The sequence below is a fragment of the Symphodus melops genome (assembly GCF_947650265.1).
Source record: "Symphodus melops genome assembly, chromosome: 14".
In the NCBI taxonomy this organism is placed as follows: Eukaryota; Metazoa; Chordata; class Actinopteri; order Labriformes; family Labridae; genus Symphodus; species Symphodus melops.
Window position 1 is genome coordinate 18,501,758 of NC_136704.1, and position 17,204 is coordinate 18,518,961.

At 40.3% G+C, this 17,204-nt stretch overlaps 1 protein-coding gene across 1 annotated transcript in view; it reads right to left on the reverse strand.

Annotated features, from left to right (window-relative positions):
* Positions 1-17,204, reverse strand: part of pld1b (phospholipase D1b) — a 36,300-nt gene that overhangs the window by 8,494 nt on the left and 10,602 nt on the right. Inside the window, exons 2-22 of the mRNA XM_079361890.1 lie at positions 14,392-14,562; positions 14,129-14,292; positions 13,541-13,683; positions 13,240-13,348; positions 13,067-13,132; positions 12,876-12,934; positions 12,521-12,613; positions 12,186-12,338; positions 11,856-12,005; positions 11,044-11,127; positions 10,206-10,287; positions 9,922-10,032; positions 9,650-9,832; positions 8,760-8,985; positions 6,221-6,349; positions 6,019-6,137; positions 5,299-5,412; positions 5,003-5,113; positions 4,113-4,201; positions 3,436-3,549; positions 3,220-3,269 (exon numbers count right to left, since the gene is read on the reverse strand). Of these exons, the coding sequence (XP_079218016.1) occupies positions 3,220-3,269; positions 3,436-3,549; positions 4,113-4,201; positions 5,003-5,113; positions 5,299-5,412; positions 6,019-6,137; positions 6,221-6,349; positions 8,760-8,985; positions 9,650-9,832; positions 9,922-10,032; positions 10,206-10,287; positions 11,044-11,127; positions 11,856-12,005; positions 12,186-12,338; positions 12,521-12,613; positions 12,876-12,934; positions 13,067-13,132; positions 13,240-13,348; positions 13,541-13,683; positions 14,129-14,292; positions 14,392-14,530 (2,488 nt within the window). The 5' untranslated portion in view covers positions 14,531-14,562. The remainder of the gene's footprint in view (positions 1-3,219; positions 3,270-3,435; positions 3,550-4,112; positions 4,202-5,002; positions 5,114-5,298; positions 5,413-6,018; positions 6,138-6,220; positions 6,350-8,759; positions 8,986-9,649; positions 9,833-9,921; positions 10,033-10,205; positions 10,288-11,043; positions 11,128-11,855; positions 12,006-12,185; positions 12,339-12,520; positions 12,614-12,875; positions 12,935-13,066; positions 13,133-13,239; positions 13,349-13,540; positions 13,684-14,128; positions 14,293-14,391; positions 14,563-17,204) is intronic.

Sequence of the window (17,204 nt, forward strand, 5' to 3'; positions counted from 1 at the left end):
ACAGAAGAGATTCAAGAAGCAATTAGTCGGGCAAAATCAGGGAAGTCACCAGGAGCTGATGGACTGGGAGCTTCCTTTTATAAAACATTCAAGGAAGAGTTAATCCCACTACTCCAGGACTCACTTAATTATAGTCTCAGATCAGGCAAGATCCCCCCCTCATGGAAGGAAGCCATTATTTCGATTATTCCAAAGGAAGGTAAAGATAGGGAATACTGTTGTAACTATAGACCCATATCACTTTTGAATGTAGATTATAAACTTTACACCTCAATTATAGCGAAGAGATTAGGGACATTTATGCAGGATTTGATTGATGAAGACCAGACTGGTTTTATTAAAGAGAGACAAACTCAAGATAACATAAGAAGGAGTTTACATGTCATAGAAAATATACAGAGCAAGGGGGAAAGTGCAGTTTTGGTAAGCATAGATGCTGAAAAGGCTTTTGATAGCGTGAATTGGATATTTTTATATAAAGTGCTGGAAAAATTTGGATTTAATGAGGAATCTGTGAATTGCATTAAGTCGTTGTATCAGGAACCTAAGGCAAGGATTAGAATAAATGGTAGTTTGACAAAAAGTTTCACCCTGGAAAGAGGGACAAGGCAGGGGTGCAGCCTCTCTCCAAGTCTATTCGCATTATTTATTGAGCCATTAGCCCAAATGATTAGGGAGGAGGAAGAAATTAAAGGGGTGAAAATAGGAAAGGAGGAACACAAGATAGGATTATTCGCGGATGACATATTGATTTTTTTAAAACAACCCAACGAAAGCTTCCCAAAACTTATTAGCCTACTAGAGAATTATGGAAAATATTCAGGTTACAAAATTAATGTCACGAAAACACAGACCCTGTCAATAAACTACTCCCCGACTCAAGAGATGAAGGATATATATAAACTTAATTGGAATGCCAAATCAATAAAATACTTGGGAGTAAATGTTACAAAAGGAATAGACAAACTATATGATGCGAACTACACTAAAATAAATCAGGAAATTCGGAGCGACTTGGAGAGATGGTCTGCTTTTATTTTAGACTTTAGCTCAAGGATAGAAATAATTAAGATAAATGTTCTACCGAGACTCTTATACTTGTTTCAGTCTCTGCCAGTTAAGATTCCAGCAAAGCAATTTACTGAATGGGACAGGTGGATATCAAGATTCATATGGGGAGGAAGGAAACCTAGGACCAGATACAAAACTCTGCAGCTCCCTAAAGACAGGGGAGGACTGGCTCTGCCAAGCCTTGAGGAGTATTTCTACGCTGCACAAATCAGACCCTTGATATGTTGGTGTAATAATGAATATTTCTCAAGATGGAAAAGTATAGAAATAGGGCAGGCAGACGTTGAATTGCGAAACTTGATAGCGTATAAAGGCCTACTGGGAAAAATAGGTAACCAATTGAATGCAATAACCAAAAACACAATTGAAACATGGAATACCGTTGTTGAAAGGTATAAACTGGAGAAAGAGATAAGAATTTTGAGTTGGTTTGCATTTGATGATAGATTTATACCTGGGGTAAATGATAAAGGGTTTAAACAATGGGCAAGAAAAGGGATCACAGCAATGTGTACAATGGTTGAACGGGGTAGGCTGCAGAGTTTTGAGAAGTTGAGGGATAAATTTGGATTAGACAAACATGAACAATATCGCTACCTACAAATAAAGGATTATTATGAGAAAGAGATAAAAACTGATACTGATAATGAAGTTGTTGAGGTATTTCGGAGAGCTTATGAAGGTAAAAAATGCAGAGTAATCTCAGTCCTTTATAAAAGTTTGATGTCATGTAGAAAATCTTCCTCCCTTTATATCAAAGAAAAATGGGAAAAGGAACTAAAAGAACAAATAACAGAGGAAGAGTGGTTTAATATTTGTAAAACGCAGTGCACGTCCACTAGCTCCAGGATCTGGAGGGAATTTAACTGGAAGAATGTGGTCAGATTTTTTATAACTCCAAAGATTAAGAAAAGGTTAGTGTCTACTCAGCAGCCATGCTGGAGAGCATGTGGCCACATGGATGCTGACCACACTCACATATTTTGGTCCTGCCAAAAGATAAAAGGATACTGGGACAAAATGTGGAGGGGTTTACAAAAAATAATGGGATATGAGATACCAAAAACATGTAAGATACTTTATTTGGGAAATTTAACACAGGATATAATACAACCAGAGGATGAGTATCTTGTTAAAGTACTGCTGTCAGCCTGTAAAAAAACAATTACTAGAATGTGGTACAAAGTAGACCCCCCGACGGAGGAGCAGTGGATGTGCACTGTGGAAGAGATTTTTGTGATGGAGAAAATCACACATAAACTGAGACTGCAAGAGACACAATTTGAGGATAAATGTGTAAAATGGACTGATTACCGAGGACGAGAAGAAGACACCGCCATTACCACTGAGCGATAAGGACATTGATATAAGGATGTGTTTAACCATGTATGTATGATGTGCCCTACCACTGTAACTGTTGAAAAGAAAATTTAATAAAAAATAAGTTACAAAAAAAACAGATTGAGTCAAACATGAGCAGCAGTGTAATGACAGACGGGAATTTTCTAAAAGTACATCAAACCAGATGGACGGGTGCTTCCAGGATGCTTTCTGATCTTGCATGTTTTCTCTTTAAAATGTATGTGGATTTGTGTGTGCATACATCTGCATTTGGTTGTGCAGAGCTTTAATGACAGACTGAATTGAATGTATGTGGAGGAGATGGGGTCAAACCGACAATTATGTTTTCAGAGGAAGACAGCCCGACGCCCCTCCAGAAATACACATGGAACTTTTGCTTTTACAGAAAGATGAGATAACTAAGTACTCACTTAGTTCTCCAACTAAAATCTGTACAAGATGGGTTTTTTTCTGATTAGACATTTTAAAAAAATCTTTTAAATCGTAGCAATGTTGCAGCAGCTACAAACTGTACCCATTAGCCAATTAGACCAACAACAAATCGACCAACTTTTAAATCACTGAAATTCCACTTGAAATAGAATTTACCTGCAAGTCTTGAATCTTTTATTCCACCCTAAACATTTTGTGAGATAGCTTAAGAGTGTCTTTTGCCTTTTCAAAACAGCTGCAGGTCAGCACTGTTTTAGAAAACCGCTGAAACCATCGCTGTTGGCCCCGCCCACAGAAGCAAACAGTTGTACAGTGTAAACTTGAAGACAAACATTGTGGTCGCCTCTGACTTACTCTCTCTCTTGAGCTGCGAGATGATGGAGTGGTCTCCTCTGTTCATTGTCCTGCAGGTGAACAATGACATACAGGTGGATGAGCGGGACATCCACATTCCTCACAATACAAGGCTTTTTGTGTCATTGTGTTTGCACAGGGAGGGCTGACTGTCTAACACACACACACACACACACACACACACACACACACACACACACACACACACACACACACCTGTAGTTGAAGTGCATGACAGCCTGAATGGCGCTGCCCCCTCCAGTGTTGATGTTTCCTTCAAAGCCAGGCAGCAGAGGCGTCACCACGTACACACGATACCGTTTACCCTCCCTGCAATGATTTAGACAAAAAAGAAGACTAAATTATTAAATAAAACATAATAAGTAAGAATTTTTATTGTGAATGATTATAGCAGAGCTACTATCGTGGAGCCTTACTTCACGGAGATTATTATACAGCATTGCGCAAGAAATCAGAACCTCACCATGCGTCTTTCACCCAAATGGAAGTTTGTTTTTTTCACAAACATAATCATGTTTTCTTTAAAATAGCTAACATGTAAGCTGTGAGAAACAAGAACGATTTATGGACAAAAGCAGCTCCGGACTGTTTATAGACTAAGGACTGGGTAAGAAACCAGGTCAGGTTTGTTTGAAAGAGTTGGTGCTTGTTCATGTGTTTCCCTCTGATAAGCTCTTAACTCCTTGACAACAAAACACACACACACAAAGTGAGAGACTGAACCATGAAAGGGAAAATATTCTTATAAATCAACACAAGGCCTGAGTCAAACAGGATTTATGATGTGAAATCAGTCTGTTAGCCTTGGGGAAGGTACACACAGCTACAGGGCCCATCCATAAACATACAGTGTGTGAGAGAGTGTGTTTAACCTGTGTGCTTTGATGATGCGCTCAGCAATGGCGTCTCCTATCTTGTTGAAAACGTGTCGGTTGTCGGCACAGCTGATGAAGAACTGATTCTGAAATTAAAATAAACAAAGAGGTGTAGTAGGTGTACACAAATGTTCTTCATTCATATACAAGGTTAAACATGTCTCATGCATGCAGGTCTAAAATTCATTTTCCCATTTTTTAATTTTTTTTTTTACTCTGCATTCTCAATGATTCATATATTTTTTTTACAAAAACACTGAAAGGGAACTCAGGGAGCTGCACAAACACTACCGTGAGTTATTTATGTGCATTCCTGTTTTTTTGTTGAAGAGTTGGATTTGCAGATAAAAGGTTCATCTGATACTTCACTTTGCACATTTGCTTGAAAACGGCAAAGTCCCAGTCTCCTTGAACGCGACATCGGTTCGGTGTCTTAACTGTGATGGAGCAAAGCTGCAAGACGCTTTGCGACGCTGCGAGGCGTTTGCTTGTCAAGTTAAGTCAAGATCTTTATTTGTAACATGCTTATATGGGTGGGCAGTGACATGCAAATACTGTAGCCCAAAGCCATGCAATAAAACACTCAAGCAGAATAGAATTCACCAAAACAACAATCAAAAACAAACACAGCCTGAGCAGAGCAGTTTGAGTGACATCTGGATAGACGAAACATTTTGAATCTGTAATTCACAAAAGCTTTCATTAAGACTGCTGCTTCATTAAAGAGATAAGGAAAGAACTCCCGCATTTGAATTGTTTTGAACATTTGTGCTTGCAGTTAACCACACAACTTATTTGAACATTTCTAGTATAATATGATTTTCACACCAATACGCTGAAAGAAAGGATGCATTCTTTACTGCTGTAGCATTTTTGTAAATGAATACCTCGATGTAGACGAAGTGTTGGCTGTTCTCGATGGTGTGGACGTAGGCGTTGTGGATGGACTCCTCGTGGTATTTGATGCCAGCGGACCAATCACAGGCTGAGCGAAGGATCTGAGAGAAGAGAGACAGTAATCAGAGTATTAGAGAGGAAATGTATTACTGAAACAAAAACCTTTAAGGTTCTTCTTGTAAAGAAGTTTGACTAAGATTGACCTGGGAAAAATGTTTCCAGAGATGCAGAATGTAATCCAAAGGGAGCTTAACACATAAGGTAAACTAGTACCGTAAATACCAACCTGTACTTTGGCGGGGATGCAGTTGGGTACTTGGTATCTCTGCTCTCCAGCGGTGGTGTGCGACTTGGGCAGTAGACACGGGAATGACGGAGAGCTGTACTTTGGCTTCACCAGCTGGAGGAGAAACAGATAGATGGATTTTTTTTTTTAATTAACAGCACTTGCCCTTTACCAATTAAATCAATGAGCATTATACTTGGTGACCTCTGAGTATGCCATGCCAAAAACTGGTCAACTACCTTGGGGCAGATTGTGCTATCATTGCTAAGGAAACGCTTTTCTAAAAGCGTTTGTAATTCTTTATTTAGATGAAAGTCAACATTTTACATCTGAAGTCACCTCTTTTTATTCTGTCATTTTCTTTTCTTGCTCAATATAGATGTACACAGTCGATAAAGAAGGATGAGTATTTACATTAATGCACATGTTGGGAGACAGTTCAACAAGTTTTCTATGTTCAAAGTCGATGACTAATGAACAGAAATAAAGACATTAAAAGGCACAGAAAACAATATAGTTATGCATGACTTAAAAGGAGGTAAAATTCACAGCAATATAGCATCTGTCAGTTCAACTTTACTATGACTGGATACATTTGTCCATCAGTAAACAAAGTTAGAGTTAGAGAGGTTGCTGGCATAATAGAAAGCAAAATGAAAAATCTTAATCATGAAATCTCTCTCTCTCTCTTCCTTAAACAGGAGCAGTGCGTAAACTAACCTTGGTGAAGTTCCACCTTTGAATAAAGTGTCTGGCCACGTCTCGAGCTGCTTTACCATGAACCACTGAGGCGATGTCATGCCAAGGCATTCTGGGAGTTGTGTGTCTGTCTATGAAATCTAAAACGGCAAAAGCAGACATTTTTGAACAAACTTTTCCCTGATACCAAAGAGTCACTTGTAAAATGTTATAGTGTGCTCACCATCGAATGGTTTGTCCAGTTGGATCCAGTCCTTGTGCACAAAGTTGCAGTAGTCCTTTCCGTGCCAGAAACGCGTGTTTCCAAACAACTCTCCCACTCCAGTTTGAAGACTACGCACTGAGCCGCTCCCTGAAACACACATTAAATAATGTTATTTTTCATCTGCACAAAAAAAAGAAAAAAAACAGGAACTACAAAATCTTCCAAAGAACAAGCCACACTGCTGGTTACTTAAGGTTATAGTTACTCCTGAAGAGATGGAACTTCATGGTGGCCCAAAAACTATCATGGCTGATTTTGATGTATCGTAATTTCACTCTGGGGCCCAAAGTCCAAAGTCAAAGCCTGAAGTCAAAGTCTAAAATCCAAAGTCCATCAACAAAAAAAGCTTGACCTTGAACTTGGGAGTTGGTTATCTACCACTGCCGCAATTTTGTTAGTTTGATTGTGTTACTGTGGGTTACAAACGTCTTGTGTTTGACGTGCATGGTAAAATTACAGTTTTTGTGAATGGAGTCTGTCCTTAAACAGAATGATGTAACAGAGGATTCTGATTCACATAAAAGGTCCATCTCTGTTGGGATCCTTTCTGTAATGTAGTTAGACACTTAGAATAACAACCTGAGCCCATGACAGTGGACACACTTTTGCATTTTATTCATTTGGACCCCAAAATAAGTTCACATTGATTCATGAACGTTAATTTCCCTTTAAGACTGAGGCTGAGAGGAATCTTAAACATGGTCTAATCTGTTTACAGTAAACCAGAGGACGATGCTGACTATGATGCACTGGTGTTTGTAAAGCGGTTTGAAGGCCCTTTTGTGGAGATGAAACAGCAGCAGGAGGGACAACAGCACGGCACTCAAGATTTATAAAACCTAAGACAGAGGAAAGTACGAGACAAGGAGACTGAACTGAAACATCTTTTTTTTATAGCACTTACTTTCAAAACATTCAATCGTGTTGTTATAATGATGAAAGCAACCAATTTGAAAAGTAATAAAGAAAAATAACAACGGGAAAGTGTTATCTCCATGTCATTTTGATTTGTTTAAAGAAGCATTTGTTTGCATGTTAATCTCTGTCTCCATCCATCATGTAAGCAGGATAAACAGATACAAGCTTTGCAAACAAACTTCAGCACTCTTACGACTAATAAAAACCTACTGCATCTGTTTCAGTGCAGAACAGACGTGTTCCAGGAAATAAGAGTTTGTTTATAATATAAAAAGGGCAAGTGATTACAGGCAGCAGAACCTCATCCCACAAAACCAAGGCCCTGTTTGATGTGCAAGACTCCCTAAAGGGGAGAAGGCGGCACATTGCTACAGCTTTACTCGTTTGCTTTAAATTGCCCTCCTTTTCTCCTTTTTCTTTATGAAGTTTCCATAGTGCAGAGAGGGCAGAGTCTACCGAAGTTAAATTCTTTGAGTGTTAAACATACCTGGCCAAGAAAGCTGATTCTGATTTTAATTGGCTGAACTCTTTAAGTTCAAACTCTACAGATCCAGTTTAGGTTCTTTATGGTTTTACTTTGGTTCTCGTTTCTTCTGATTTTTTATTTAATTCCCACTTTTAATTAACTTTACAGCTAGTAAAAGGTCCTGGAAGAGCAGCTAAGGTGTTCCAAAACTAACCACTTTTCAGACATAAACAGACTGACTAAAGAGGGGGACGGTCCACCAAAGAGTATTAATTACTGTTTTTGAGAAGGGTGGCCTTGAAAAAAGGTAATTTTATGGCCTTTTGTTGTAAAAACATAAATAAGGTACATTTGTGAAAGTAGACCCTCACATGAGAAGCATTAACAAGCCGGAAGTTTATGTATTTTGCTTGATAGAAATCGATCTGCCATTGATTATCAATTGATGCATCACAAATTTATGTCAATTGACTTTAATATTGTTCTATTACATAATATTGCTCTGTCATCCAAACCTCAAGTTTCTTAATGCGTCACTATTGAATTAAAGAAACAAAATGTTTGTCATAAAATAAAAAGCTGACACAATTCCTTTTCATAAAAAGAGGGTAATTTTATAAATCAACCTCGGCAGATAAGAGCTTCAGACTCTCACACAGACAAACCAAAGGAAACAAAGGCTGAAATAAAAACCACAGCAAACCACACTGGAAGACGGGAGGCGGTCAGTGGGGTTTAAACTCGGCCACACTCCACACTCACCAGCCTGACACTGGCCAATGGGAGAGGCGGTCCTTAGCTCAGCCAGCCTGCTGTGGATCAGATTTTGTTGGCTGGTGACACTGTTGGACCAACCTAAACAGAGCGGCCACAAACACTGAGAAAACCCTAACCCAAAAGCCCCGACTGAGGCTACAGCATCCAAAGATCCAAAATGTTCCGTCCTGTACACTTTTTTCACCACATTAGTTTTGCACTATATGTCACCTGTCTCCGGGTAGATGGCACAACAAACACCTTGCTGCTTATGCTCAGATTTGACATCTAACCAAGCAACAATCACATATACAGTCAAACGAACAAAGGAAATGAAATGATCGAGATCAAACTCACTGGCTTCTTCTTCCAGGTCACTGTCGCTGTCGCTGTTCACACTGGCAAGCCCGTGTTTCTGTAGGTGTCTCCTGATACTGAATCTGGTCCTCTTCAACCTCCCCTGACCCTTCAGCTTGGGCTGATCCACCGAGTCTGTCACCGTAAACAGAGCCTTCCCATTGCCCTGGGAAACTCCGCCACTGATGTTAGCAGGGGCAGCCATGTTGAGAGAGACAGCTTCAGCCTAAAAATTAGTTAAACACCCAGCATTAGATGTATGTATATATGGACAGACACTTATAAATCAAACTAAGCAACAAAACTTCTTTGGGCAGCATTTCCGTTATAGAGCATAAGTGGGGACTGTTTACGAATAAACTAAAATAAAATGATTGCACAGCCGACAAATAATCAAGTAACTGCAGAATACATAAATAATTATGTTTATCTACTGTGAATAATAATTAAGTTATTTACAGTTTATGAACAAGTTGACGGTCAGCTGAACCGCTTCCTGTTCTTATCACATTAAAAGATAGCTAGACTGACCTTAATAAACGGTCATTGATGGAGGTCATGTAATTAAAGCATATACTGTAGCTATGCACAGTGTAGGAATAGGTTAACAGCTTTGGTACAGTGTATTAATAAGTTAAATTAGCCTGGGTTCACAATAATAAAGTACAAACATTGAAACAAAACAGAAATGAAGTGAAAGAAATCCATTTTGAAACAGGTGGGTTTCCATTCATTGTATCAAGTAAACAACTTTGTGTGCGTTGTGTGTATAGAAGGTTTTATTGGTTATAATTTAAATGAAATTGAAGAACGAGCAGTGAATGAGGAATGAAAAAACAGAAAAATGGAAAGCTGAAGATGAATGTGCAATAAGTACACCAGTGCCTTACCTGTTCCAAATGTGAGCGTGTAACACTCCCAACATCCGTCAGCCGGTGCTCCCTGTCGTCCCACCGACCGTACGCAAGGTCAATCCCACCAACGAAGGCCACCGATTGGTCGATGATGATGATCTTCTCATGATGCGCCCACAGGTACACGGCAGAAGAGACGTGGTCTGGATGACGCATCACCTGTAGAGTAAAAGTCACAAAATCAAACGGGGAACATGTGTATTCATGATGACAAAGCTTGACAGGAAATCACACACAGATCCACAGACCTTGATGTTTGGGTGGAGGTGCCGGAGAGTTCTCTTGCTGTATCCTGAATTGATGCCCAGAGCTAACTCTACCTCCTTGTACAGCATCACAAAGACATGCACTCCTTGTTGCTATAGAAACAGAAGCAGAACATGCTAAACATCAGTACATGTAGCTGTAACTTCAGAGAACATTTTATACAGTCTTCTTTCACATGAAGGGACAGTATCTCAAAACATTTTTTGCATTTATTTTTTATCAAACCTTCAAAAAAAAGACAACAAAGTACTGGTTTCTGACTTACCGCTTTGCGTTTCAGGATGGAGTCCAGACGCCAGCGGTTGCCCTCGACAACCGGCCTCTTTAGGAAGATTTCTGGACTTAACCTGTCAGACAACACACACCATGGGACTTGATGTTTTTCCTTCTTATCAGACCAATCCAATAAAAACCTTTCTACAAGCTGTCTCTCCTTAAAAAGTAAAATATGTTTTGCTTTCTTTCAATCTTCTTTACATCTTTCATCATTTAGTTTTTCTTCTGTTATTCTAAATGCATTCTAACTCAAAACCTATGATTAAGTAAGGAAAGTTTAATATCAATTATTTTTGTTGGGGGGTGTTTAAGACTTCTGGTGCGCAGCACACGTGACTGGGTGGCGATCTAGCATCAATAAAAACCCTAAATAAACGTTTTGAAAAGGCATCAGACATTTTCTTGATGACTATTCTCTTTTCAAGTTCACTTCCTGCACTGCAGATACACACTCACATTTTGCATATAGCACTGAAATGTGACTGTGTGTGTACTCGCATAACAGTAGTCCGAGACTCAGACTGTAACTGATCTGTTTGACCAGAACACCTCCCCAAGAGGTGACCGCCAAGTGCACTCCCTGCACCCTGACACACACACACACACACACACACACACACACACACACACACACACACACACACACACACACACACACACACACACACACACACACACACACACACACACACACACACACACACACACACACACACACACACACACACACACACACACACACACACAAATCTCCACTTTGAACAACAATTCATTGTATTATGCAGACATTATTATGCACACACACACTCAGAGAAGTTAATGCTTACCACCAGTCTGTGATGAATATTTCCTCTTTGGCCTCTTCAAGAGCATTGGCCACATCTTCCATGTACGTCTTTCCATTCACATACCTACAGAGGACACGCACGCATTAATATGCACATTCACACAAACCTCAAACATGTACATGTGAAATGCACCCACACCTTCAGACAGAAAAAAATAACCTAACAAAGACTTTCTGCTCTTACTTAAAACCATATTTTTTATGCTTTCTGGAGACCCTATCAGCTGTGAACACACGCGCGCGCGCACACACACACACACACACACACACACACACACACACACACACACACACACACACACACACACACACACACACACACACACACACACACACACACACACACACACACACACACACACACACACACACACACACACACACACACACACACACACACACACACACACACACAGACTCACAGACTCACAGACAGACTCACAGACAGACTCACAGACAGTATAGTGTTGCCTTGCAGGGACATAGGTGATGAGCAGAGGAGGCTCACTTTTACTGGCTTTGTGTCGGGTTACTCCAGGGAGACACACACACCATACAAACACACACACTCACACACTCCCTGCTAACTGGGGCCGGGCATTGTCTAGACATTTTCACCGACACCTGGCCCCGGCGTTTGGCGCTAATGTGCAACCATGTAATCCCACCAAAGGTGAACTCCTCATTTACATGTAGAATAAAAAAGGCTTATTTAACCACGAGGCATCAAATTGCTGATATCACAAAGAAATAAAACAGCTGTGGACAATGTCAGTTGGTTGTCATGGTTACCATTTGGCGGGGATGTTAACTTCCTCTCTGGCGAAGGATCCAAAGCGGTGGTCGGTGAGAAAGGCTGAGCCGTGCTTCTGGACGAAGCCTTCAATGGCCTGACCCCACCAGCGGGCGTGTCTGTAGCTGCTGCACTTTAGCACTAGCTCCCTGAACACAAACACACAGATCAGATGGGTTAGATGGTTAAGTTAAGATGGTGACTTACCAGTAGTTACTGCTCTAAAAAAACAAACTTCTGACAACATTAGTCATCAACACTGATACAACATATAAACTGCTTAAACGCCCCTGTTAGTCTCAGCTTTATGAATCACACATGTCACAAACCTGGACAGACTGTCGATGCGAACGCCGTGTTTGGTCTCTGTGTCTTTGGAGTCCATCTTAATGCAGAACTCCTTGTCAACAAGCATCACAAAGGAGATAGCACCAGAGTCCGGCTTCATGTAGAGCAGGAACGAGTCCTTCACTACCAGCCAGCTGCAAAAAAAAAATAAAAAGAGGAAAAAAATTAAACTCCGACAACAGAAGACCAAAAATTGTCTTAAATCAAACTTTTGTAAAGGTGTAAAAAAAATACATCCTGTAAAAACAAAGTCTTTAAATAAACTGATTTCTGTATTTAAGTTTAAGAAAGTCAGTGTGTCAGTGTGTTTACTGACCGTTTGGACCAGCGGTAACACATTGTACTGCGACCGCAGCAGTTCATCCCGGGAACACGATGACCGCCGGATCTCTTCAGCACCATCCCTTCTCTAAAAGACAAGAAAAAAACTGATCTTTAAACTTTAAATTAGAAAAAGAATATTTCTACTTATAAAAAAACTCATGCTCATATAATAATATACAATTTTATTTATAAGTGCCCTTCAGGACACACAAGGACACTGCACAACAATCCACATTTTTTTCAAAAAAAGGATGCGCTATTAAGTGCAAAAAAAAAGACAATAGTTGTTTGTTTTAAGGCTAATAATAAAATAATAATAATAATAACTGGTATTTGGTTGATCTTACAAGCCTTTTGGTCCCAGATCGTGGATAAAGGACAGTTGGCTAACATCGATGAACTCCATCTGAAACAGAAATGTTTCTGTTAAAAAAAAATCAGTACCAAATATTCAGATTATTTCTAGAACGTTGTCGTCTATCTTGACAAAAAGATATTTGATCCTTCATAAGTGGCATATTTAAAGTGCCACCCTTACCGTTGCATGGTAGTTTCTGTACATCGGCATTTTCAGCAGGTTATTCAAGTAATCTTCAAGTTGTTTCTGTAAAAAAAAACAGAGTATTAAAAGCAAGGTAGCATGATCAAATTCAAAGTATCCACTTTTAACTAGTATAAAAGCAAGAGAGACGCAAAGGAAAGTTGAGTTACCCTGCGACTGGAAACCTGCTCCTCTCTGCCCAGCTCATCTCCTCCTCCTCGGGGCAGGGTGGGCATATGTCTCACCCCTTCTGCTGCCGACTGCCTCTTCACTGTGTGACTGCAAAAACAATTTTAAAACATTATAGATGAAGATAACCTGTGCAATCTTACAGCAACTATTGCAACTTTCTTGGTTGTTAAGGCCATTGAGGCAACACAAAGAACCTCCAACCACAAGTTTCTGAGGCTGAACAGAACTATAACCAAAGTAATTTAAAGGAAGAATAGACAGGAAAAGTTGGATGTTTACCTGCGTGTGGGCAGTGGGATCTTCATGAACGTCTTGTATGTCCTTAGCTCTCTGTGTAGATCCATGAAGTGTTTCTCCTTCCTCTTCACCAGCCACGTGAACTCTCCGTGCTTCAACTCGATGTTAAACACCGCTGGCATTGACTGAGAACACAGAAACATTTCAATAGTTACTCATTTGGCCTTTCTCGTAATCAGATATTTTGCATCAGCTTTGAAAAATTAAGAAAACCAAATCATCTCTTCTAAATTGCTTAAGAGAAGATAAGTTTTTATAGTCAGAGCTGGGTTTGACTTTCTCTCTTTATGGAGACTGGACTGCACGGACAAAAACTGCTGTTTTACCGAGCAAATCATCAGAGTTGCTGCTCTACCACTTCCTCAAAGTAGCAGCAAACAAGCAAGTCCTGTGCAAGGTAAAATGACTGTTTTGTGAACGGACTCTGGAGGCTTTCAAGAAAAGCACTGTTACAGTTGTTACGGTTTTAAAAACAAATCCAACTCTTTGACAAAAAGGCCGATATTCCAGGGATCCTTTCTGTAATGTTGTCAGACACATGAAACAAGAACAAGCAGAGATTGAGTTCACCTTGTTGATGCTCCTCTGCGTGGTGACGTTAAAGCGGTCCTGAGCCGAGGTGAAGCGCTCCACCTCCAGGATCTTAGCAGTGATCGGTAAAGATAGGAACACTTGGGCCGCAGACTCCTTAAAACCCACCGTCTTGTAGATTGCCGTAAAAGGTAAATGATCAGCTGCAGAGACAAACAAGCAGATACAAAAACTTACTTAAACTCGTATTGTCATAATAAATAAAAAGGAGGTGAATAAACAGCTGGAAAAACCACACTCACCTGGCGTGGTGGTGTCGGGAGTGTCGTACTCTCCATCTTCCAGGTCCAGCTCGTGGCTGTCCAGCTTCTCCATGATGCCGGTCATATCATGAGCAACCAGCTGCAGAGTGCTGGAGTTTGGCTCGGACTGCCGCAGCATGGTTAGCACTCAGACTGGAGCCCTGGGCTCACCTGGAGGGACAGGTAAATCTTAAAAAAGGATCTTTCCTTTGAAGGATTGGGTCATGTTGCAGACACACAGTGGTATAGTTCAGGGCATAACCAGACAGTACTAAAAAAACGTCACTTGATGGCCACAAAGGGATTCCACCATTGACAACATCGGAAGTTGAGAGAGAAAAATATACTTTGCAGTTGTCTCTTATTTTTGTCTTGAGCTGTACCGCAAATACCTCAGTTTATAATTGATAACAGTAACGAATGGATGAATGTGCTGCAATCATCTCTGGAGCAAAAAGCAAACATCTCATCTGTGATTAAACTCTTTTCATGCCATCTTGATGGATTTCCTCACTCCTTTTGTCTCTTTTCTTAACATCCCAGACTCTCCACCTCTTTTGTTCTCACTCTCTATCTCCTCCACCTTTTCCCTGCTTCTTTTTCTTCTTTAGCCGCTTAATCTGATCAACCTGCATCTCTTTCTCTCTCTGTCCGCAGCCTCAGATCACATCAGATCAGACACTAATCCAAACAGGATTATAGAGCAGAGACAGACAGGGAGCAGGGGCCTTTTCAAACACACATTCCTCTGAATGAAAACATGTGTGTACAGAGGGGAGAAAGCAGGTCAGACTGTGTTTATGGATGAAAGGTATCAACTGCAGGTTTTCCACTTGTACTGACCACTAAACATGATAGTGACCCCAGACTGTGTGTGTTGTTGAAACAGAGACAGAAACTACAACAACAACAACTGGACGATTTCACCTGAACTCCCAGGATTAAGAAGTTCATATGTTATTAATGATTCAGTTAAACCCTTAAGCCAATCAGAAACAAGCCACTACAGATGCTTGGAAAGTTTTGTGTAAACTCAGCCGGTCCTGAGGCAGCTTTCACCACCGAACACGAAACCCCATCAACCAATCATGCAGATTGTTTTATCTGAAAAGTGGAAACACAGTGCTGTAATGTCTCAGATTAGATTTATATAGCTGCAGAATAACCAAAACACACAAGTGAAGTCCTGCTCTGAACAAACAGGAGCACATTCATTCAGAAATCTCTGCTAATTGCCATGAAATTGTTTTGTTTCTTTTTTTTTCTCAAAACCTCTTGAAATATGAAAATGAAAAAGTTTCAGTTCCACAGAAACTTAAACTGAGGTGTAATTGTGGTCTGTCTGCTCTCACTTCCTCTTGCTGATGACTTCGCCACAAATCCCTTTGGTCAGAAAATCTGTGCCACATCCATTAAAAAACAGAACAGGTCTGAACTGTAAAGGCAAACAAGTTTCAATCAGCAGCCACCGCTCCAGTTCGTGTCCTCAAGAAAGACCCTGACTCACCCTCACCAAAACATCCTCTGCTCAGAGGGGAAGCTTTTCCCTTTGACTGCAGAGATTTACTTTGTTGTTTCCCTCCTACGAAGCAGAAGTCATAACTATTTCTAACAACTAAGTTAAACAATATAATGACTCAGTTTTTTGTTGGACAGTGAAAATCTGAAGTGAATCGAGCCTTCAGGTTGAAGTGTCCCCACCCATTTTCTGAAACCTCCCCACATGGCCGCTCATGGCCAAGTGGTGAGGTTGGTAGTTACAGCATTGTCACCAGATGAAACTTGCTAGTTCAGAGCCTAGCTCTTTGAAAGTGGCAGTGCTGTTTGGCCTACAGTATGGTGTCCATATGATAGGGGAGGTAAGATATTATATGCGATGACAGAGCTCACCTTCAGGCATTCTATAATCGAGCAAAGTGCAGGTGAATGGAGGTTTCCACTTAACAACACAGCTGATGTCCTAGCTCTTTTTGCTCTTGATTTTTACAGTTGAGTTGTATGAGCCCGGAGCTCGCATAAAGAGCCTGGGTCTATTAAAGGGGGCAGTGCTGTTTGAGCTGCAGGGGCAACTTGTAGGGTCGAAGGCCATAATTTGGATGAAACTTTCTCAACTAATCCCTCATTCTTTCCATAGGGCATGAGGCTCTAATTAAGGAAGAAACATTAACTCTTTTGTTTGGACAACTTTTTTCTCTTATCCATGCTGCCTCTAATCTATTTATCAACCATAAAAAAAACCCTCTTTATTTGGTTGCCATTCACCTTCACTGTTTAAACACACACCTCGCATTCATCAAATGTCTTCAGGTACAAACGGAAACAACGAGATGCAAATGCTACAACCTTTACTCCACCACCATGCCTCCACATTTGGTTGCACAATCCAAACACAAACAAATACTGTGCACATTGTTGGTAACATGCAAACCAAACACAACATCGTGTGTGTGTGTGTGTGTGTGTGTGTGTGTGTCTGTTAGCCTTTGTGTGAGTGCTGAATGATGTAAGTGTTAAAGTGCATCCGAGGTGTGTCTGCAGACGTCTAGCAGAAGCTGCTGGATGAAACGGGAATTAAAAATAACTGAAATTCAGCAGGAATCAATGTAAAGTAAGAAATAGAACATGTCATCAGCACTAAAACAAACAATAAAAAGCATTTTTATTTAAAAACAGAGCAAAAGAATAAAAGAGTTAACTTCCCATTCGAAAGCTTTTTAATGACTTTTAAGGAAGAATTCAAGGCCTTTAAACTTAGGCATAGACCCTGGTGCTGAACAGGTTGATGCATTAGCATTTGTTTTGTTTTGTTGCAT